Genomic DNA, 23,047 nt, shown 5'->3' on the forward strand with positions numbered 1-23,047 from the left:
CTGCAGCACGGAGCCCAGAGCAGCCGGCGCCGAGCCCGCGGGAGCCGGTGTGGCGTGTGGCACCCGCACCGCGGCAGCGCGGAGGGGTCGGGCGCTGCTCCCCAGGAACAAGCGCCAGGAGCAGAGGAAACGGCCTCAAGTTGCCCAGGGGAGATTGAGGTTGGATCTGGGAACAGTTTCTTCCCCAAAGGGCTGTGGGGCATTGAACAGGCTGCCCAGGGCAGTGCTGGAGTCACCAGCCCTGGAGGGCTGGACAGACGGACACGAGGTTCTCAGGACATGGGCAGGGACAGGGCTGGAGAACAGTTGCACTCCATGATCTTGAGGGGCTTTTCCAACCAAAATGATTCTATGATTCTATAACGAACTGTCCACAGCATCCAAGCAAACTAGACTGTATTAATATTTACACTTCCGAAGAGAGAAGGAAATAAAAGGGAAAAGGTACGTGATGGAGAAGCAGGTGGCCGCCCTTTCGCCGCATGGGCTTTCCGTCACATCGTGGGAGCTGCTTCCCCACGCCAGGGGCCCACGACCTCCGTGCCAAGGTGAGGGGGGGTCACAACTTCTCACGGCTTCTCCCCGAGAGTGACAGCTCGTGCTCAGCGGAAACCTCCATCGCAAAACCCAACCTTGCCAGGCCCATCGGCACGGCGCTTACGCCCCAGCGCATCCCGGCACTAAAATGTACGTTCACTCGCGTGCTCTGATGTGACACAGAAGGGAAAACCTGAGGAAAAGGCTGGTGAGAGCCAGACTCCCTCTGCTCCGTGCTGGCGGTGGATTTGCATCGTGTTGGAGGTCCGTATCCTCCCGGCGACGCGGTACGACGGTTCCTGCCGCAGGGCACACGGCTTTGGCTGAAATCGGGAAAAGCTAAACCTCCGTAATAATCCCACACAAGCACTGGGACAGAACAAGGGTGGAAACTACACGTGGAAGGAGCTGCCGCGATTCCCCCGGCTGCTTGTTTAGCCCCTGCGGCTCCGCTCTCCAACGCCCTTGCACCCAGGGCAGCGCCTCCCCGGCGTGGGGCAGCCGAAGCGGGGCAGAGGCCGCTGCTTCTCTCCCAGGATTTCCGTGTTTGTGGGATCTCCGGGAGCCCCACGGCTGCGGCCGCGCTGCTGGCATTCCCAGGGAAGAGAGGAGAGCCCCGGGATGGGCACAGACCCTGCGCACTGCAGAGGCGGCTTTGGCACCCCCAGGAGACCCCGCCTGCCTTGTGCCACATGCCTGAGCCCCACGTTTTCCTTCCTAACAGCCCCAGAGTCCTCCCCGGGGTTTTCCTGCAGTGCACGGAGCCTGGCACTTGGCTTTCCCTGCACCCAGAGCCCTCCACCTGGGCCTCAGAGTCTTCCAGGTGCGTTTTGCGGTGCTCGAGTCCTCTGAGCACGTTCAGTACTCCCCAAAGCTCTCCTTTTGCCTTCCCTTGCACCTCAGAGCCCTCCTGAGAACGCCACGAGTCCTGCAGGACTCTCCCTTCTCCCCAGGGCTCCCCAAGGGCTTTTCTGAAGGCCCCCACCTGTGCTTCTGGGCACCCCGCATCCTCCTTGTGATTTTCTGCACCCCCTGCAACCCTCCACATACCTTTCCCCGTGCCCCAGGTCCCTGTATCCAGATTGCGGAGCATCTCCTGGGGATCTGGCCCACAGGGAAAAGCAGCGAGGCGGGGGGTTGGGTGGGCTTCCCGAGCCCGTGGGCTCCTTAGGGGAGAAAGGTTCTCACCAAATATCAGGGACAGGAAAGGACGCGGAGGTTTGGCGATCTGAGCTCTGTGCACAACCCTGATGAGAAGGAAGGGTGTAAGGCAGAAGGCAGGAGCGGAGAGGTGCAGACACCGCGGGGTTACACCAAACCTCGCCTGGGGAGTGGCCAGCGGTTACTCGGGGTCAGTGAATCACCGGAGGGTGCTGCAGAGGTGACCCTGGGGACAGCAGAGTGCTACCCTGTGACCCTGGTGACCCTGGCAGGCAGAGCGGTACCCTCCTAGCGTCCTGACCTGCGGCTGGAGCACATTTACGTCGCTTCAAGCCACAAAATAACTTTACTGTGCCGGTGCTGTGCTGCTTAACTAGACCGGTGCTTCAACAACAGCGTCTCAAAGGGAGGGGAGGGGCGTTGGGGGCATTAAAACTACAGAATCCCCTTTTCTGCATCTGAGAGCAAACAGCTCTCGGGGGGCAGAGAGCAGCCTTGCTGCCGGGACGCCCCAGCTCCCGGTGTGACACCCGCCGCAAAGGGACGGTGCAGCGGAGGGAACAGAGGCCAGCGGCAGCTCACGGGCTGCAGCGGCAGCTCCGGAGCGGCTCACGGACTCGGAGCTGCCGGCGAAGGGAAAGGCTGCGCGGCAGAGCCAGGCTGCCCAAACCGCCCCAGCAGAAGACAAGTCCCAAGGTCTCGACACGGCGCGGCAGGGCAGGATGGTCCTTTTTCCCTTGGGAAGCTGGTGGAGATCAGATCAGCGGAGCTGTGGCTGTTGGACAGGCAGGAAGGGAGGGGAGGAACAACAACTGTCAGCCAAAGGGGTGCGAGGAGTCCCCGCGTCCGGGCGCTGGTTTGTGTGTGTGCTGGAGTCCCCGTCACACCCAACGGGGCTGGGAGGAAGAGGAGGACGGCTGGGAGGAAGGAGAGGAGCACCAGGCGACCTGGCTGCAGTTCAAGCTGCTCAACCCCCTTCACAACTTCTGGATCTTCTCAGCGATAACGATGGGGTTTTCCTTACGGATCTTCTCGGCGGCTTCTGCCTTGTAGTCGTAGGGGCAGGCGTGCATGTCGGAGTACCGGTGGATGGCGCAGAACAGGTTCCCGCAGCGGCAGTCGAAGCCTGAAGGGAGGAAGAGCAGAGACAAAGCCGCGTTAGTCCCCGTCCAGCCGGACGGAAAGGCAGCAGGGCCCCCGCTCCTTCCTGCCAGGCCAGGAAGCTCCGTGAATGCAGAAAGAGGGTGAGCGGAGGGACCGAGCAGTCTCGGTGTGGGGGATGACACGGATGGCTCTCTACCGGCTCGGCCGCTCCCGTGAGCACACGCGCGCTCTGGGCTGCCCCAGCTGTCACCGCGGTGGGAAACGCTCCCAGAGCAGCTGCTCCCTGCGCTCCCCAGGGACGAGGGACATGCCGGGGAGTGCTGAGCGCCAGATTGCTAATCCAGCCCGGGCTGCCCGGCAGCGAGCAGAGCAGGCAGCCTGCGCTGAGCCGAGCCCTCGGCCAGCCCGGCGTCACGCAGCGGCATCTGCACTGACCAGCGAGCAGCAAAACCTGCACCTTGTTAAGATCACTTTCGAGCTATTTAGGCTTCAAAATTCATAATTTAGTCACTTCAGCTGGAGACAATGCTGTTCAGAAGTGCTACCGTTATCAACACCCTCTGGGAAACCAAGGCAGGAGAGGGTTCGCTGCGGGACAGCAGCTCAGCTCCCCATTGACTCTTTCCTTTCCCGTCTTTCCAACTACAGGCTGTAAAGGCCACGAACACCTTATTACGAGCCCTCCAAACCCAGGCAGTATCAGAGCACGAGGTCTGTTCGCATGGCTGTGACAGCAGAGCATTTGTGCCACAGGCAGGTTCTCCCCGCAGCCCGGTCTCACCAGTCAGCCCTATCTTCTTCCGGCAAGTGAAACAGCGATTCTTCTTCTGTTTCGGTTTTTCTGAAGCTGTCTTGACCTCAGCTGTGTTCTGGGATATTTCAAGCAGCGCACCTGAAACAGAAGAAAGAGTTTTGTTACCCTTCTTGATAAACTGAACAGCACATTTGTTTTATTACAGCAGTTGCTTGAGGCCCTGCCGATTCTGGATTCGTGCAGACACCTGTGTGCACGCTGCCCGGCTGGCACAGCCCGAACTGTGAGACTCGCCTTGTTCCACAGAGATCGACACCTCACACAGCCTCACGTGTTCTCTCTGTCTCAAATTTCTTAAGTCCAAGACTCAGAGACACAAAGGAAATGTTATGGTTTAGCTAAACCAGATATAAGGTAACGTGATGCCATTTAGCTCCTGCTGAGAAAAGGAATTACCTGGCGCTCGCCATAGGTTAAGCAAGTGTCTGGATAGTCACTGCGGCTTAGCTGACGTACAGTAACTCCACTGCACAGCTGAGCCCAGAGTTAATCTTTGCAGGCAAAAAAAAACCTAGTTAACCCCCTGTAAGTACTACTAATTATTTTTGCTGACTCTTACGTAAGTGTCCCTCGTATGTAGGTCTCGGAATGCTTTGTACAGATACTCAGCACTGTCTCTAATCTACCAAAAGGAAAACCAAGCTCGGAAAGTCAGATTGTTAAAGGTCACTGACGCTCAGCAGGATTTCCGAGGGCACCTAAGCAGGCTAGAGGAGCTGCAGCTGCCGGCAGACACGTACCTGCAGTGCGGGCCGCGGGGCAAAGGGGGCAGAGGAAGCTTCCTGGAGCTGACCCTGAACAGCTTCCTAAAAATCCCACGATCAGAAGAAAGGGGTGGCTCCTTCAGGCCTCTCTCTCACCAGACAGTCTCTCACTTGCCTGTTGTAAATGTTCTCCTGGGCTGCAAGGGATCACCAAACCCAAAATGCACGTGCATGTGCAGTGACTACAGCCTCTTTTTTGGGTTTTGTTTCAGCTTGGAATGCAAAACATGTGCTGAACTGCAGGAGGGTGTCTCCGATGCAGCGTCACCTGTTCGCAGCTCCGCTGCAACACACCAGCTCACCCTGTAACTCGTCAACCGCAGGAACGACACCCGTGCTCCTCCATCACTTCACAGAACCCACTTTGCAAGCAAGGCGACAGCATTAGCGCTCCCTCCCAGGGGCAGGTCTGGCTCCTGTCACACAGGGTGACAACGACCAGGCCGGCAGCTGCCCCCGGGCACCCTCTCAAACACGGCTCCTCTCTCCCAGGACTCCGCTGGGTGCTGCTTCCCTCCCTCGAGAGCTGGCGGGGGCCCGCGGCCAAGAGCCGCGCAGCAGCCCGTGGGACTCGCCGGGCTCGCTGCCACGCGCCAGGATAAGCGTCACGGCAGATGATCCTCCTGCCAGCGAGCGAGGGTGGCAGCTCCTCAGCCCACAGCGCAATCTCTGTCGCCTGCCCGCAGGCACAGCGCTCCCTCTCCTCCCCTGTGCTCTGTCTGCAACCGCCTGAAAGGAAGATGGAGCACGGAGGGGTTTGGTCTCCCAAGGAACAAGCGACAGGACAAGAGGAAAGGCCTCAAGTTGCACCAGGGGAGGTTCAGATTGAACATCAGGAACAATTTCTTCCCCAAAGGGCTGTGGGGCATTGGAACAGGCTGCCCTGGAACAGGGCAGTGGTGCAGTCACCATCCCTGCAGGTTTAAAAGGCGCACAGACGAGGTTCTCGGGACATGGGGCAGCGCTGGGGTGGGTTATGGTTGGACTCCATGATCGTGAGGATCTCTTCCAACCAAAATTATTCTGTGACTCTACGATTCTCCTGCCAGGTGAGCCCTCAGTGCCGGGAGGTGACAACCACCCCCGGAGTCACCAGCCAGTATTGTACTTGCTGCTCAAACCCATTTGTGGGATCGGTGTCATTCAGACTCATGCAAAGGCCAGATCATCTACCTGATGAGGAAGATGCTGATGAAGCTTCTTCAGTCTTGATCGATTCTTCTGTCTCGCCGCCGTTCTCATCTCTAGATATGCTCATGGCCGTCATCTGATGAGTCACAGGGGTCTGCCCACTGGGAGCAAGCGCAACAAACAAACCAGAGAGCAAACACAAGTGTTTTCTTTTGATCAGCAGTGATGTGGGAGAGATCTTCAGCCCATAAAGTTCATTTTGTTATACTCAGAGGTAACCCGGGAGTACAACAGGCCAATTCCCCTTGAGATTTGGGATCAACATTCTTCATAGACATAAATGGAACAAATCTCTGATGACCTCAGTTTCCTTTTCCACCCAATTATATCTCAAAGCCAAGTCAACAGCCCATCCAAAGAAGCACAGGGACAGGAAAACAGAGTTATGAGTCAGGACTGTAGAGCTCAAGGCAACGCTGCCTTCCTTCCTATCAAACATGACCAAGGTCCCCAGTCCCAGCGCTGCAGCTTCCAGACAGGATCATCGCCAGGTGCTCTCGCTCAGGACTGCGTTAAAACCAGCTTAACACAGCCGGTGACAGACGAGCTGCACCAGCTCCAATTGAACCAGGACACCACTTCGCTTACTACAGGTTTTAATTTACAACCGACCCTCCGGTACCTGACTCTACTCATCAGTCATCATCATCTCAGTCTTCCAGACAAGCCAGGCTCACAATCCAGCCCGCTTTACAGATCCCCTTGGCCATATGAGGGGTTAGAGCCCACCCTTGTGTCCCAGGGCTGGTTTTTGGCACGGCTGTAGATCCACCCCACCCCGCAGCCCCTGCCCCTACCTGGCCTTGGCATCCTCGGGCACGGCGTCTCCCTCGGCGCGCTGCCCCGCAGCTGCATCCGAAGCCATGGGGCTGCTGCTGGGACCACTGGATGCTACAAAACAAGATCAGAGTCTCGGCAGACCGTTAAAAATATCAGCAAGTTCCTGGGGTGCTCGACGGGCAAGGAGACAGCAGGGTGAGCACGTTCAGCAGGCTTCACTCTCCTGTCAGGAGCTGGGCAGGTAAAATCTGACTTCAGTCGCCCATGACACCTCCACCATTCTTTGACTCCTCTTCTCTTCCTCAGCATTGCAAGGCAAACTGTGCATCAGCACAGATATTCTCCTATCACTATAAATGAAAGTGCCGCAGTTACCTTGAACCCAACATTACTCTGCAGCCTCTCCAAGGTGTAAGAACCAGATCCTCATCTGCTGAAAGGAACCGGCTTCAACAGAGGCATGTTGGTTTATGCCAGCCGAGGTTCTAAGTCAGGGTCTTTAGAAAAACCCTCTGTGTTCCCAATATGTATTTTGGGTGGGCAAAGCCATTATTACACTCAGGAACAAAACTGGAAAAGCTCTCTAGAAGGAATTTCCCAGCAGTATTGCAAAGCCTATACACGGGGCATCTGCACAAACTCTCAGCAAAAGAAAATCCTGCTAATGATGGCAAAGCGTCCTCTCTGCGCAGCGAGCTGCCTCCCAGCTCGGGGACGTGTCAGCTCTGTTTAGCTGCAAGAAACAAATCTTTTATTTAATTGCTTTTGATTGTCAGCCCTGTTAAAAAAATTATGCAAACCCAAAAGGCCAAATTCTTCCCAAATAAAGTTCGTTTCAGGGATCTATCACGGAGCAGGTAATAGCTAAAAATTCAGGGCAGTGTCAGCGCAAGTGAAGTTTCACAGTTCCCTGGGAGGTGCTGACTGGGCCGGGGCTGCACAAGCCGCCAGGACTGAGAAGAGAACAACTGACCCCTTCAGAGGGAACAGAAGTGCTCAGCGGTTGCGGCCCCCGGTTTAGAGACCCAGGTCTGCATGGAAAGGGAAAAACAGGAGTTTTCCAGGAGGGAGTAAACCTGCCGGTGGCCAGCACCAGGGCCACGCTCTGTCCCGGCCGCTCAGCACCGTCGGCAGCCAGGCACCCACGGAAGACAAGACTTCTCAGGAAAAATCCTCTACCTGGGGGACTTATCCGGTCACTGCTCTGCTGCCTCTGCAGGAACTCCTTATAGCAAACGGAGCACATCCCGTTGGTGCGGGGGCTGCCGTAAAATCCGCAGCCCGTGGTACACAGCAGAGGCACCTGCGTCTGGTTCGTCTCCTGAGCCATCCTCGCTGCTCCAAGGCCCCGGGCTACAAACAGGAACAGAAATGGCACCGCTGTTAGGGCCGGAGCGCTCGCTCACTGTACCGCAGCCGACCAGGAAGGAGCACAAAGGATCCCGAGAGTCCGGTTCCTGCACGTGCACAACGCGATGACGTCCCTGGAGCAAGGGGTGCCCAGGGCTTGTAAAGCAGCCCCGGGATGCAGGTCCTGGAGCCATTCTGGGCTCAGCCGCCCAGAGCCGGCCTAGAACACCGAAGAACGGCTCCCGCAGCCCCTCCTCGCACCACAGGGCTCCCTGAGGCCCGGGGAAAGACCTGAACGACCCGCTCCAGCATAACAAGAAGTGCGATCGCAGCGCGGCGAGCGGCTCCTGCAAACAGCGGAACAAAGAATGCCACTCGAGCGGCCAGCACAATTAGCTACATTTTGCACTTAGCAGTGTTTGTTTTAATTTCAAGCCTGTTTTAGTTTTTTAGTTCTCAGGAAGATGATATAAATGATGCAAAAAGAACCCCCTAAACCTCAGCTTTGATGCACATGTATTTCCCAAATTATGCTGGTAGATAAGGGCAATGTTAACATAGTCAGGCTGGAAATAAGAATAAGGTTTCTTTCCAACAGTAGGATGCGATTCTGGAACACCTTCCTGGGCGAAACAGCAGACACAGCGAAACCTACTTTTAAAATTAATCTTAATAATTTCTTTCTGGATCACATGCAGTTGCCTCCAGACCCAGGAACCGGCCCCTTCCAGCACTTACACAGCCAAGCTGCGCTGCACCCTTAACCCAGAACCACGAACAATACCTCCCCGCAACAACAAGCGGGGATGGAGCTGCGTGCGGCGCCGCGGCCCCGCTGCGGCGGAGACAGGCGGAGGCGCCCGCAGCTCCAGCGCCCGCAGCTCCAGCGCCCGCAGCTCCAGCGCCCGCAGCTCCAGCGCCCGCACAGGCCGCGGTGCCGCTGCCCGGAGGCCCCGGCAGCGATCCCCGCTCCCAGCACGGCAGACGCACAGAGCACCCCCCGCTCCGCAGCCTCCCATCACACTGCTACAGAACCGGCTCAGCCAAGGGAATAAAACAACAGGAACAAGCAATAGTTACCCTCCCAGGAGCGCTCCCGCGGGGTGAAGTGGATCCTTGTCCTCAGCTGGGCGATACGAACCGCTCCCGCTCCCCGTGCAGAGCTCAGGCCAGCGCTCCCATCCCAGGCCGGGAATCCTCCCCGCCCGGCCCCTCCTGCGCCCGCAGCCGCCCCGCGCGGGTCAGACCGGCCGGATCCGCGCGGGAACCGCGCACGGACGAGCCTTCCGAGCTGCTTCGAACGCCGAGCGTCCCTGCGGGGAGAGGGCGAGACCGCGGTGACGGGCGAGCTCGGCTGTCCCTCGGCCGCCAGCCCGGGCGGCACACGGCCGCACCGCCAGCAGCTGAAACGGAGAACCGGGGGAGACCCGCTCCCTCTCCCGCCGCTCTGCCCCCGCACCGGAGCGGCAACCCCCGGCCAGGGAAAGCGCCGGCCCCGCGCCCGCCCCGCCGCCCCCGGCCGAGCTGCCCCGGCCGCTTCCCGGTCGTAGGCCGCGTCTCCCCGTGCCCCCCCCCGCGGCCGGGCCCCGCGCCCCGCTCCCCGCCCGCGGTGGAAATCGAGGCCGAGGCTCTGCGGCCTGCGCGGCGGCGGGCGGGCCGGGCCGCCGGGCCCCACTCACCGGCGGCGGAGGCGGCCGGCGGGCCGGGCCGGGCCGGGCCGGCCGCCGGGAGCTCAGGCTGGCGGCGAACAGGGCGGGCTGCCGGGAAACATGGCGGCGCTGCCGGCGGGACCGCGGCCCCCGAGCGCCCTCCCCCGGGGAGGCCCGGCCGGGCGGGTCGGGGCCGCCGCCCGCAGCCGCTGGCGGGGAGGCCGGTGTGGGGCTGGGGTGCGGCTGAGCCCGGCGGTAGGGGGGGGGCTGCGGTGTGGGTGAGCTCTGGCTGTAGGGGAGGGGGCTGCGGTGTGGGTGAGCTCTGGCTGTAGGGGAGGGGGCAGCGGTGTGGGTGAGCTCTGGCTGTAGGGGAGGGGGCTGCGGTGTGGGTGAGCTCTGGCTGTAGGGGAGGGGGCTGCGGTGTGGGTGAGCTCTGGCTGTAGGGGTGGGGTTGTAAACCCCCTTGACTGCAGAGGAAGGGGCTGAGACCCCCTTGGCTATAGGTGCTGGGTACAGGTGTGGGTATATTTGCGATTCACCGGGCTGTACGGGCAGGGTGTAGGTGTGCCCCGACTGTAGCTGCGGGGGCTGAGACCCCTGTGTGTATAAGGGGTGGGACGCAGCCGGACTCCACTACAGGGAGGGGATCTGGGAGCCCCCGCTATAGGGGCTGGGACACAGACCCGGGCTATAGGACCTTCCCGCCTGCTACAGGGGCTGAGACACTGGCGGGACTCCAGCTATAGGGCAGAGGACTGGGGACATCCCCATCTACGGGCACTGCAGGAGAGGGGGCAACGCTCTCCCCCCACCCCAGCTATGGGGGGACAGCTGGTGGTGACGCTCTTCTCCCAGCCCCCGGTGATGGGTTTGGGCTTCTTTTTATAATCTCCCCAGGAACAAGCGCCAGGAGCAGAGGAAACGGCCTCAAGTTGCCCAGGGGAGGTTGAGGTTGGATCTGGGAACAGTTTCTCCCCCAAAGGGCTGTGGGGCATTGAACAGGCTGCCCAGGGCAGTGCTGGAGTCACCAGCCCTGGAGGGCTGGACAGACGGACATGAGGTTCTCAGGACATGGGGCAGGGACAGGGTGCGTTATGGTTGGACTCCATGATCTTGAGGGGCTTTTCCAACCAGGATGATTCTGTGATCGCATTTTTCCCAACATTGCCTGCTTTTAAGATGATGCTGGGCCATCTTGCCCAGGTGGTGCCTTTGCTAAGAAAGGTTGGACCAGATGATCCTGGTTGGTGCAGTTTGATTTATTTGTGGCAGCCAGCGTGGGAAATAGACTCAACCGAGAGGCTGGGCACCCCGGCCCCGAGCACCCCCGCCCCCCCAGACGTCCCCGGAGCATCCCCAGCCACACATTTACCGTGGCCACCGCCGGCGACAGCCGCCCAGCCCGGGCTGTGGCCACCAGGTGGCACCAGCCCCCCACGGAAGGTCCCACACGGGGGGACCCCCCCCCACCCGAAGCCCCTTCACCGTCCCGGGCACCCCCCGGCAGCCCTGCAGACCCGAGCGGTCCCTCTGCGGCACTGCAGCCCCACTTGGCGAACGAGGGTCACCTGGCGAACGAGGGTCACCTGGCGAACGAGGGTCACCTGGCTAACGAGGGTCACCTGGCCAACGAGGGTCACCTGGCTAACGAGGGTCACCTGGCGAACGCGGAGCAGGGGCCTTGGGGCCACCAGCCTGGGGTGCCCCTGTCCCCCCGGGGCTCTCCGTGTGTTCCCCAGTGCTACTGCCCTGTCCCCAAGCACCTTGGCTTTACCGAGCCCAGCAGAGCGGGTGGGGGGTCAGCGCAGCGTTTTTGGGGCCAGAGCCCCCAGCAGCCGAGCTGCAGCGCAGGGGCTGCTCTGCCAGGGCGGCTGGAAGGAGCCCAGGAGGTACCTGACTTCACGGGCTCCCGGATCCCGGCAGGAGCAGGGGCCGCTGTGCCAGGGGGACAAGGACGGGGCGAGGGCGGCGGTGGGTGCTGAGCGCAGGGCGGGCTGAGCTCCAGCGCTATCCAGGCTCATTTTCCCGTGATGCTCTGATAACATTTTCAGAGCCAAAGCTGGAGGGAGCTGCTGGCCGACACAACCTGGGTTTGTCCCTTCCCTGCTCCACTCTCCCTTGTCACCAGAACTGCTGCTGTCACCCACCGCTGTCCCTCCCACAGCACCAAGATGTGCTGCTGGAGCATCGTGTCCATCTGTCCTTGAGCTGTGGCAGCGGAGGGGGAGCTGCCTCCACCTCTGCCCGCCTGCATCGGCCCTCTCCAAGCATCTTCTCTGCCCGGGGTGCCCAAGGGCTGTGGCTGAGCATTCAAATGTCACCCCACTAACGGCAGCCGTGCAGCGGGGACAGCGGCGCTGGGGGAGAAACAGGAGCAAACCAGTATTGATTTCCAGCCAATTATCGCTGTTACCAAAGCAGCGCAATTAAAGGATGAGGACACATTTCCAATACCCTGCCTGCCCCTCCGAGGCCAGACGCGGGTTCGCTCATCTGTGCGCACGCAGGCGCTCTGCGGCGGCACACGCGTGTGCATGCAGGGACACACGCGTGTGCATGCAGGGACACACGCGTGTGCATGCAGGGACACACGCGCCGCTGCGCAGGCGTCCTCAGCGCCTGCTGGGCTTGTTTTCCCCGCGGAGCTGATCTCCCAGCCGCTCCGCTGCCTGGTTTCCTGCGCAGCCGAGATGCGCGTCCATCTGGCTGCGCTGCGCCGCCCAGGGTGGGGGCTCTGGGCGCTGCCGGGCGCGCACCCGGACGGGAGACGGAGCCGCGGGAACCTGGCCGGTTTCTCACCGTCGGGGTCCTCTGGGCACTGTTTCCTCCCCACATCGCCGCCCCTCCTGCTGCCCCAGCGCGCAGGGCTGGGTCCAGCCCGCCGGCCCCGGCTCTCCCCACACCCGCTGGACACCGGCCCGGCCGGTATTTCATCTCCTATGCTCTGGCAGGAGCAGCGCTGGGGTCACACAGCTCTGAGTTACACTATTTACATCCCGTCACTGGCGAGCGACATTTTGTGAGCACCAAAGATGCCAGCAAGGCCCAGCCCCCACCTCGAGCTGTGTGTCGTGGCCCAGTGCAGTGATGTGGGTCGCGCACAGGCAATGCCCTTGAGACGTGAGCGAGCTCTGCGTCTGATTTCCAGCACTGGGAGGGTCGGACGCCTCCGCTCCCAGAGAAAAACACAAAGGCAGGATGAATCCCTGGGTGAGCAGAGCCCAGATCCGCCCCATGCTGTCCCCAGGGGCTGTGCCACCCGGTGTCCGAGCAGCGTCTCCAGAAGATGCTCCCAGAGCGGTGGGGAGGAAGGAGAGTGTCTGGGCTCAGGTTGTATCACCTGGGAAGGAGTTTAAGTGGAAAACCATGGAGGTTTAGCTTGGATATTAGGAAAAAATCCTTCACGGAGAGGGTGGTGAAGCTGTGGAACAGGCTGCCCAGGGAAGCGGTGGAGTCGCCATCCCCGGAGGGGATTAAAAGACATAGACAAGGTTCTTAGGGAAGTGGTTTAGTGCCAGTCGGGTCACGGTTGGACTCGATGATCCTGAGGGTCTCTTCCAACCAAAATGATTCTGTTATTCCATGATTCTATGAATCTGGCAATGGCAGGAGCCCCAACCAGCCCCCTCCTCCTGCAGCTCAGGAGCCCCTCACCCTGCCCAGCTCCTCCCGTCCCCGGGGAGGAGCAGGACCCGAGACCCGACGCCCCGTCCCAGCCGCCGTCCCCTCCCTGTCCCCAGCGCCGGCCGCTGCTCCGCTCCAGCCTTGCGCAGGTAACACATTAACCTAGTGCTGCGCCAGCCCCTGCCTGCGGCTCCTGCGCTCCCTGCCTGCGTGACACACATCTGGGGAAGGACAGAGGGGTGGGGGGACATCAAATCCTTTTAATAGGCTCAGTGGGTTAGAAACCCCCTCGCAATTACCGCCTTCTCCTTGTCCGGTGCACACAAAGGACCCTCCGGGGCGCTGGGCATGTTCCTGACAAACCCAACGCGGCTGTGGGAGCGGGAGGAAAGAGCAGACGCAGGAGCCCTTTCAGACACTGCGATTTGGTTGCAAACTGCTTAATTTCCTGCACAAAATGATATTTTTGTTGTTGTTGTTGTTTTGATGGAAGGACGGCACTTTTTTGGCATGGTACAATCCCAGGGCTATTCATCCGTCGCCACAGCAACGAGCTCCATCAATGGCCATCCGAGATTGCGGATGATTAGAGACAACATGTAAAAGGTGGAAGACGCTGGGCACCTCGCAAACCTCATCTTCCCAAATGGCTTGAATTATCCTCATTATTTCTCCCCGGACAATTGTCTCCCCAGTCTGCGGGAGACGTCGCTGTTATATAAACACGGGAAGAGCGGAGTTACGAGAGCGGGTGGAGGAGAAGGGAATGATCCTTTCTGGTGGGGACTGACCTGGAAAGCTCATGGCATGGAGGATGAAACCCTCCGAGTTGCTCAGGGACCTGCAAACCTCTCCCCGTGCCCGGGACGAGCATCGCTCAGGGCTGCGTAGGAGCTTTTGGGCTGGGGTGGCCACATCCCGTGCTTGTCCCCAGTCCGCCAGGCCCTTGCGCCCTCCCGTGGCTTTGTCTCGAGCTGTGCCGCTCCTTCTCGGGGACATGGTGGGGACCTCGGGGTCGGTTTGCTCTTGGAGCGCTTCAGGGACCCAGCCTATCAGCACCACCTGTTTTGGGGATAAACCAGAGGGAACCGGGTCTGGCGCCTGGCGAAGGCGTTCTGCGTCCCAGCCGAGGGGCCTCCCACGGTGACGGTGTCCGCAAAGTGTGGCGGTGTGAAACTTTAATGCCCACCTGCAATATTGATGGTGCTGTTGATGGCAGGGTGGGAACCGCACTGGATGGCCTGAATGTTCCACGTGCAGCTCTGCGCCGGGATTTTGGGACCATTTCCTCCACTGCAGCCACGTCCCCACCCTGAGCCATCTGGTGTGGATAACAGGGTGTTGACACCCCAGTTTGCAGCCAAAGAGTCCCACAGAAATAACCTGGGGGCGTTCTGCTCCTGCCTGGGGGGGAGCAGCAGAAGTGTCCTTCTGGGCATCTGTCTGCTCCGGAGGGAACGGGAGACCCGGGTGACGGGGGTCTCTAGCACCACTTCCCAAAGTGCTGTTGCTGGGTGTCCGCACCCCAGGACCAAAGCACCATGTGGGTGACCTGGAGTGTCCCACTGGGCTGTGCTGGGGACACCACAAGGGATGGGGACAGCAGCTGTCCCCAGTCCTGTCCTCCCCGGCCATTGCAGGGCTGTCCCCACTGGAAATCCCTCTCCCAGGGACACAGAACCACAGAACGTCCCGAGTTGGGAGGGACTCACAGGGACCATCGAGTCCAACTCCTGACCCCCAAGGGACCGACCCCAGCCCCGAGCGTGCTGCCAGGGGTGTCCAGGGACACGCTCACAGCTCCAGGGACAGGAGGGACAGCTCTGTCTGGGCTGATGGTGGCTGTCCTTGGGGCGGGGTGAACGAACCCTGCGCTGTGTTCTGACCGCAGGCCCCTCTGCTGCCGGCGCCAGCGCCGTCCCCGGCCACCGTGTCACATTGGATGTGAGAGGCTGACACCTCCAAGCTGGGACATCTGTGCCCTTGGGGGGACACATGCCGGCTCCTGGCCAGGGGTCACCCCCTGCCGTGGGTCCCCACCACGTCCCAGGTCCCCCCAGTTGGGATGGTCACCCCAAGCCCCTCCTGCCACCAGGTCCCCGTGCTCACCCTTTGGGTCCCATTCACCCCAGCACTCCATGGGGACAACGGCCAAAACCCAGACAGGCCCTTTGCAGCGAGTGTGGCTCTGATCAGGCTCAATTAGAGCTGATAATTAACAGCAGGAGAGGAGATCAATAAGGGAAGCGGCTGGCGCTGCAGCTGGGGCTGGCTGGGCTGGGGTCCCTCCTGCCACCCCAAGGGCTGGAGATCCCCCCTCAGGCACCACATGGCACGGCCATGCTGGGTCCCTGCTCTCCTCCCGCATCCCCAGAGGAGGAGGAGAAGGAGGATGATGAGGATGGGAGACGCACGTGCAAAGGCAGAGCCGGGTGCCACTGAGCCCATCACCAGGCTGGGGGGTGACAACGAGGGGGAAGCCCCCCATCCCACGGACCTCAGGCTGCACTGGTGATGGAGACGGAGCTGACGCTCCGGGTCGGGGGCTCCAGGGTGGGAGAAGGAGTTAATTCCTACACTGAAAAGCTCTTTGCCGGCATCTCGTCTCTAATGGAAGAGTCATGTTGGATTAGTGGGCGGCAGCGCGAGTTGCGGAGCGAGCGCCCTGCCTGCCGGCGCCCGGCCCCGGGGACGGCGGGGAAGCCATGCGGAATGGCAGATCTGGGCCACTGTGCCAGCGCCGGCGGGGGACGCCGCGGTGGGGACTGCAGCCGAGGACGGGCGCGAGGCACCCGCCGCAGCGCGCTTGCACGCTGGCTTTTGTCCCCATGGCGGTGGCTCAGCGTCCAGCCATGATGCACCCGCGGTACCCAGGGATGCTTTTCCTCTATTCCCAACCAGCCCAGGGAAAATCAGGTTCAGAAGCAAGGATGCCCCAGATTTTCATGGTACAGCAGCTCCAGTGAGCTCCCTGCGCCTCCACCACTGCAATCCAATAGCCGAGGGTGGGTGATGCCCGGGCGATGGAAAACTGAGTCGGGCACATTGGACACCATGTGCTCGGCCTCCCCTTTCACGCTTCTTATCGCATCCCCAATGGTAAATAAACCACCCGTCTCCCCAGCAACCCAGCCGGGCGCGGGGCCGCGCCGGGAGCGGAGTCCAAGGTGACGCGCGGTGCCGGCGATGGGAGCCAGCGGGGAGCAGCGCTTGCCCCCGCCCCTCGGCACGGCGCGGGGACCCGGGCAGCGGGTGCTGGGGATGGTGGGTGAGACCCATTTCCTGGTGCGATGCCACCTCTACAAGAGGCACTGAGCTCCCCAAAGCCATTCAGCAGTCCCAGCAGATGAGAAAAGTCTGGAAAACGGGAATATTTGCCACCAAAAGTCACAGCAAGGTTCTTGAGGCACCTTCAGGGTGAGCGTGTGTCTGAGCCGGGCTCTCCGGTCCCCGGCAGCACGAGCAATGGCTGAAAGCACAAGAGCATCCCTGACCCACTGACCCATAAAAACGAGGCGCCCCGGAGCGGCCGCACCCGGTGTCCTCCGGCCGAGCACCCCCCTCACAGGTAACCCCCGCAGCCCCCCCGGCAGGGCTGGGTCAGCCTGACCCCCCCAGCTGCTCGAATCAAGCAGAGCCCTTTGTTTTGTGCTTTCATGTTATTTAATTCTCCTCTCTCCTCACTTGCACTGCAGGGGCAGCAGCTAAGCCCAGGGCTTTGCTAAGCCAGGATCATATTAAAAGCACAGAGAGGAAGAGTTTCTGGTGCTAAGCTGCTTGCGGTAACAGAGATGGATTTAAGGAAACTGCTCCCAAAGCGATATTATTGCCCAAAAGCACCGGGCTGGGGGGAAGGCAGCCCGGGCTGCGGGGAAAGGCCCTGGGCTGGTCCTTGGTGGGATGCACCAGCACCAGCATCACCACCAGCACTGGTACCAGCGCTGGCACCACAGCGCTTGGGGGTTTTGCCCCATAAGGCCACAACCAGGACTGGGACCCACAACCAGCACTGGGACCCACAACCAGGACCGGGACCCTCAGCCGGGACTGGGACCCACACCTGGGAGCGGGCCCGGCCCGTGGGTGCCAGGCGGGCGGCGGGGGCCGCGGAGGGAGGCTCACCTGGGCTTTGACTGTATTAAAAGCTAAGTCCTCCGGCACGGCTTTTTCCAGAGCCGCAGCCAAAAAGGTGCTTACGGGGCCAAGGCAGGAGCCTGCCAAGCCCTAATTAGAGATGCTCAGCGGTGCAGCGGTGCTAATTCCCAACCTTTTGCCTCTGGATGCTGGGATTTAAACCGCAGCAAAATCATCCCTGGGACACAGGCACTGGGGTTGGGATGTTGGGGTGAGAGGGGGATAAACATCCCTTTTCCTCCCCAAACTGCGGTGGACTGGGAGCTGCTGGGACTCCCTGGGCTGTCATTGATGGGTGTCCCCAAAAGGTCTCCCCGGTGTGACACAGGGTGACCTCAGCCCGGGCAGGGGGAGAGGCCGGAGCGGCTCCCCGGGCGCTGTCCTCTCTTTCTCTCGTCCTCTCTCACATTAATGTGTTAACTTTGGCCAAGAGCTTTTCCCACTGACCTACTGATCTTTCCTATTTCGGTCCCTGGAATTAAGAGATTGTTGGGATTAACTTGCGCTAAAGCCTCCAGATCAGCTCTGGAGCGGGACGCCCAGGTACGGGTGCCGCGGGCAGCCAGGGCCACCGGCCGGCGGGAGGAGGGACCCGCGCGAGGCTGAAGGCTCCAGCATGGGGCGGGAGGGGTGGGTGCAGGACCCCACACTTGAGCAACTCGGCTGCTTGCAGCTCCTGCTTCCCCCCTCCCCGGGGTTTTGGAGCTGCTGCGGTCAGGGCTGAGAACCCCCGGGCGATGGGAGGGTGAGGATGCCCAGAAGTCACTCAGCGATGGGTGGGTGCTTTGGGGACACCCTGTGCCCAGCCTGGCAGGTGTCACCCAGCAGCAGGGATGCAATCAAGGGGGGGATGTGATCAAGGGGGGATGCGATCAAGGGGGGGATGTGATCAAGGTGGGGGATGCGATCAAGGGGGGATGCTCCCAGCCCCCTAGAGCTGCTGGGCAGCTGCCAGCACCCCACGTCCTCTGCGGGTCCCTCAGGGTGACACCTCAGTGTCACTGGGCCACCAAACCCCTCGCTGTTGGCAGCAAAGGGGGGTCTGGCCACTGTCTTGGCTGAGCCAAGGGCTATTTTTTTGCTGCATTTCATAGAACCATTTTGGTTGGAAAGACCCTCAAGATCACCGAGTGCAACTGTTGACCCAGCACTGTCACCAGTCTGTGTCCCACGGCCCATTTCCTCAGTATCCTACTTTGGGGGCAAAAAATAAAATCCCCAAATATCCCCTTTTCACGCCGGTTTGGGAGCTCCCCCAAAGGCAGGCTGCTTTTCCACCTGCAGGGACCCCAGGGAGCCCCCATCCCCTGTCCCTGCCCCAGCCCCAGGGACCGTGTCCCCCTGTGTCCCCCTCCGTCCCAGGGTCCCCTCGCTCGCCGCTGCGCACGGGAGCAGCTGCATCGCATGAAACTCGCAGTTTTGTGGCTGGGAAGTTCAAAAAGATGGAGGCAAAGGGGGGGACAGGGGGGCAGGAACAGCCCGGCTTTGAAGGTGCCTGGAGATTAACTCAAGGCCACGGCGGAGGCTCCGAGACTTTTACAGCAAAACCTCATTAAGGAGGGAGCGGGGGGGCGGGGGGGCAGGGAAATCTTCTAAGCAGGAGGAAAGATGTTTGATTCAGCAGAAACAAGTGGGAAAAAAGCCCCTTCGCATCCCCCCCGCTCCGCTTTTATCTGTCTCGGGGGACCGGGCCGGAATATGAAATCTGCCCCTCTCCTCTTTCCTGTTTATCTCCTAATTATTACGCTGGAGATTCGCGGCGCCGCGCGGTGCCCGGGCCGGTGCCGAGCGGGGGCGGCGCTGCCCGGGCCGGGGGAGCCGCCCGGGGACCCCTCTGCACCCCCGGCGCCGGGACGAGCCCCCGCGGCAGCGCGGAGGAAACGGGGGTCCCAGCCCCGTCCTTCGGGCCCCGCCGTTCAGGCCCTGCGGCCGCGGCCCCTCCCCGGGGACCCGCAGCCCGGCGGGCGCCGGGGTCGGTGCAGGGCGGGGCGGGCGCCGAGCTCCCCGCAGAGACCCCCCCGGGGCGGATGCTGCGGCCGCCCGTGGTCGCCCGGCACCTTGGCCCACTGACCTACTTTGCACATCGCTGCGCCGTGGGCGTGTGGGGACGGGGATGGGGACGGGGATGGGGACGGGGATGGGGACGGGGACGGGGACGGGGACGGGGATGGGCACGAGGATGGGGATGGGCACGAGGATGGGGTCGGGGATGGGGATGGGGATGGGCACGAGGATGGGGAAGGGAAGCGGACAGTTACAGGGACAAGAAGGGGGATGGTGACAGGGATGGGGATGGGGACAGGGACAGGGATGGGGATGGGGATGGGGATGGGGACGGGGATGGGGACGGGGATGGGGATGGGGAGGAGGTGGGTATGATAATGAGTACAGGGATGGATGGGCACGGGGATGGGGAAGAGAAGCAGACAGTGACAGGGACAGGAATGGGGATGGGGATGGTGACGGGGATGGGGATGGGGAGGAGATGGGTATGATAACGGGCACAGGGACAGGGACGGGGACGGTGGCAGGTGCAGGGATGGGGACAGGGATGCCGTGGTCCAGCCAAGCAGCAGGGGATGCTCCAACTCACCCCGCAGAGCCCGGGGCACACGGAGGTTCAGCCCGGCCATGGCCCCCCCAGCCCCTAACGAAGGCTCTGCAGCCACTAATTGCTTGGGACCCCCCTCGGGGTGCAGCATGAGACTGAATGTCCCTTCCCTGGCCAGCCACAGCTCCAATTAGCCTCGCTATCCTGCATCGCAGCTGATTAAGGGCCAGGTAATTGCTGCGATGTTGGATGTCCCTTATAGCCACACGGCCAGGGGCTCCGGTTATACCTGGTCCCACCCACCCCCCACCCCCACGCAGCCCTTGGCCCTGAGTGGGGACAGGGCCCGCCCCGCACAGGCTGTGGGACTTGGGTGTGCTCCCCACTGCTGCCTCAGTTTCCCCTTCTCCACGCTCTGCTTTGCACCCATCACCCACCCTGCCGTGTCCAAGCAGCACCCACGCTGTGTCACGGGCCACCGCCATGGTCCCACGCCACAGCCCCACGCCACGGCCCCACGGCACAGCCCCACGCCACCGCTCCGTGCCAGCTTTGTGCCGTGGGGCGGTGACTCGCGCTGCTTTGGCAGAGGAATGTGCCCAGCGCCACGCCAGAGCCGGCCGGCTGCCAGGGGCTGGCACAGGTGGCAAAGCCACATCTTGTCACCGTGGTCCAAGGGCACTGGACCCTTGTCCTGCACCGCCAGGGCCTTTCAGCAGCAAGGCGGGAATGAAGGGTGACACCGATGCCACGGAGGGGACAAAGCAGCGGGCACCCTGAGCACGGGTTCTCTGTGCTGTTAACCCCACATCAAGGCTGGGGGGTTGCAAGTGCCCCCACATCCCCTGCAGCCACCCCGTCCCTGTCCCCACTGCCCCCCCCCCCTCACCCGGCACTGGGGACAGGACCTGCGCTGGCACCGGGGCTGCCACAGGGCGCCCAAGGACGAGCTGTGGGTCTGATCTGCGGCCACCAGCAGCGGGTTCACCCACGACCTGCTCCCCGCCGGGCAGGCTGGCCATTCCCAGCGAGAAACTGAGTCACGGGGAGGTGAAGAGCCCTGGCAGTGCCACGGCAGGGACCCCGCGGCAGGGACCCCGCGGCAGGGACCCCGCAGCAGAGCCACCGCAGGGACCCCGCAGCAGAGCCACCGCAGGGACCCCACAGCAGAGCCACCGCAGGGACCGCGCTGCCGGCCGGGGCGAGCACAGCAGAGCCCGGGGCCCGGGGCCGGGCGAGGGGCTGCGGGCGCGGGACGGGGACGCCGGCGGCAGGAGAGGTTCCCCTCTCGCTGGGTGCGGCACAGCGAGAGCAAACAGTGATTAAGGCGCGGTGGTGTCATCCCAAATTCCTGCTCGCCTCCAGGCCAGCGGCCGATTGGGACGATCCCGGTGGCAGAGCCACTGCTGTGACACAGCCATGGGCTGGTGGCGTCCTGGCGTCTGTCCTGGCCCTGACCACAAAGGGTTGGTGGTGAGGCCAGGCCAGCGAGCGGGGGGAGGAGAAGGGCAGGACGGTGACGGGGTGGCAGAGGTTTTGTTTCTAATCCGCCCCCGATGCTGGTGCCACCTGCGATGGGCCGGATCCAGCCCCGCTGGACACGGCCCCTGGCATCGCCCAGGGGGGGCAGCTCCGGCGTCCACCTGGGTTCTGGCAGCACTTTGGCAGCTCCGGCCCCGCTGCTTCCCCATCGCTGGGATGTCACCGGGGTCAGCGTCTCTGCACCGAGCAGCTGAGAGCGGAGCAGCACTGGGGTCCATGTCACCACATGACGGGGTGGCAGCTTTTAGGGGAGGTTCAGTGGCCTCCAGAGCTGCCACATCCAGAACAGCCCTGGGCAAGGGGAGGAGAGGCTGCTCCTCTCTGAGGAGCAAAAGTTATGCCAGGGACTCAAGTGTCACCAGCAGCGAATCAGCTCCACCTCAGTTCTGGCTTTGCTGGGACCAGGACCGCAGTCTAAACGCAGCCAAGTCCGGAGGGTGAGACCCTGGTGAAGATAAAAGGGGCTCCTGGTGCCGTGTGACTTCTCCACCTGCCCCCTGCAGCTCCAAAACCAAAGGGCTCCGTCCCAGACCTGCGACAGGCCGTCCCACTCGAGCGACCCCAGCATCTCCTTCTCCGCGGGGCTTTCCCCGCGCCGCCCCCGCGCCGGCCGGCGGCAGAGGTTGGGCACCGCGTGCGAAGGGTTAAGGTGAGGGTGTCGGGGAGGGTGCGTGGATCCGGCGTTGCTCACGGCAGGTGTGGTGCCGCTTATGTAACCTCATACTTTTGGGTTGCGCCGGGGGCACTCGGGGAGTATTTTCGCTCTCGCTCTGGTGTGGTTCGGCCGTAACCGTTCCAATGGCGAGCCAGCGGCCGCCTGGCGGGAGGGGCGAGTTCGCCGGGGCCGGACCCCGCGTGCCCCAAAGAGTCACCGTGTTGCTCCCGGTCTCAGTTTCCCCATCTGCGAAACGCGGCTAATGAGGCTGACCTCCTTCGGGCAGCGCCTGTGACCTTCGGGGACGGGCAGCGGCCTCGCGCCACACGCTGCCAGCGCGGGGGCCGCCCCACCCGAAACGCGTGCCGGGCCGAGATTGCAGGGGCTGCGCTCGCAGCAGCCCCGCTGGACGCGGAGCCTGTACAGACCGAGGCGAGACGTCGCCCCGCGTCCCGTCTGCATGCCCATCCGTGCGGAGAGAGAGCAAAGCCGCGAGGAAGGAGCAAATCCGAGCGGCGAGAGCAGCGAACCCGTTCCCAATCGCCATCAGCAAAATCATGTCAGACAGCAGCACTGGAGCGCGGAGGCGGCTCGGCCCCCCGCACCCCGCGCCCCCCCGCCCGCCCCCCCGCCGCGGCAGAGCCGGGGCAGCTCGGCACAGGGTGGGAGCACACGGAGCGCCGGCAAGGCTCGGTGTGGGGACAGCACCGGTGAGAGCCCCCCAGCCGCCCCAGCAGTGTCCCTGCACCCCAGCTCGGGCCCGGCCTTGGGGACGGGGCGGGGGTTGAGATCACCCTTTTCACATCTGCTTAAATGGTTTAATTTAAGGGGTTGTGGGCCACAGTGCCCCTTGAAGAGCCCAACTGCAAGGGCGGGGGGAGTCTGGGGAGGAGACACCATGTGTGTGTGGATGGTGGTGGCTACATCTGTGCCCGTGGTGAATGCCATCATGGCTGATATGGTGCCCATACCACAGCTGTGGCCATGGCTGGGGGCTTGTTTGTGCCCATGGCAGAAGCCATATCCATGTCTATGGTGGGTGCCACGTCTGTGGTGGATGCCCACGCCCACGTCCATGGTGGGTGCCGTGTCCATGGAAGGTGCTGTGCCCATAGAAGGTGCCATGCCCGTGGTGCACGTTGTGCTCATGCCCATGGTAGATGGGCACACAGCAGGTCTCCAGGCCAGCGC

General features: G+C 62.2%; 1 protein-coding gene across 2 annotated transcripts; it reads right to left on the reverse strand.

The window, feature by feature from the left end:
• Positions 1 to 379: 379 nt before the first annotated feature.
• On the reverse strand, positions 380 to 9,504 carry LOC309449744 (AN1-type zinc finger protein 5-like). 2 transcript variants are annotated; one of them, XR_014185996.1, is made up of 8 exons: positions 9,381 to 9,504; positions 8,782 to 9,014; positions 7,531 to 7,704; positions 6,369 to 6,462; positions 5,554 to 5,672; positions 3,584 to 3,694; positions 1,588 to 2,824; positions 380 to 860 (listed from the first exon to the last, which is right to left on the reverse strand). XR_014185996.1 is itself a non-coding variant. In XM_082072092.1 (7 exons), exons 3-7 carry the CDS (start codon positions 7,679 to 7,681, stop codon positions 2,676 to 2,678), a joined length of 624 nt encoding a protein of 207 aa, XP_081928218.1. In that variant the 5' UTR covers positions 7,682 to 7,704; positions 8,782 to 9,014; positions 9,381 to 9,504; the 3' UTR covers positions 380 to 2,675. The 2 variants fall into 2 exon arrangements, 1 of the variants encoding a protein (XP_081928218.1); XM_082072092.1 differs by having other exon boundaries at positions 380 to 2,824.
• Positions 9,505 to 23,047: the final 13,543 nt, after the last annotated feature.

The sequence above is a fragment of the Streptopelia decaocto genome (genome assembly GCF_964273445.1).
Source record: "Streptopelia decaocto genome assembly, chromosome: 24".
NCBI classification, from domain to species: domain Eukaryota; kingdom Metazoa; phylum Chordata; class Aves; order Columbiformes; family Columbidae; genus Streptopelia; species Streptopelia decaocto.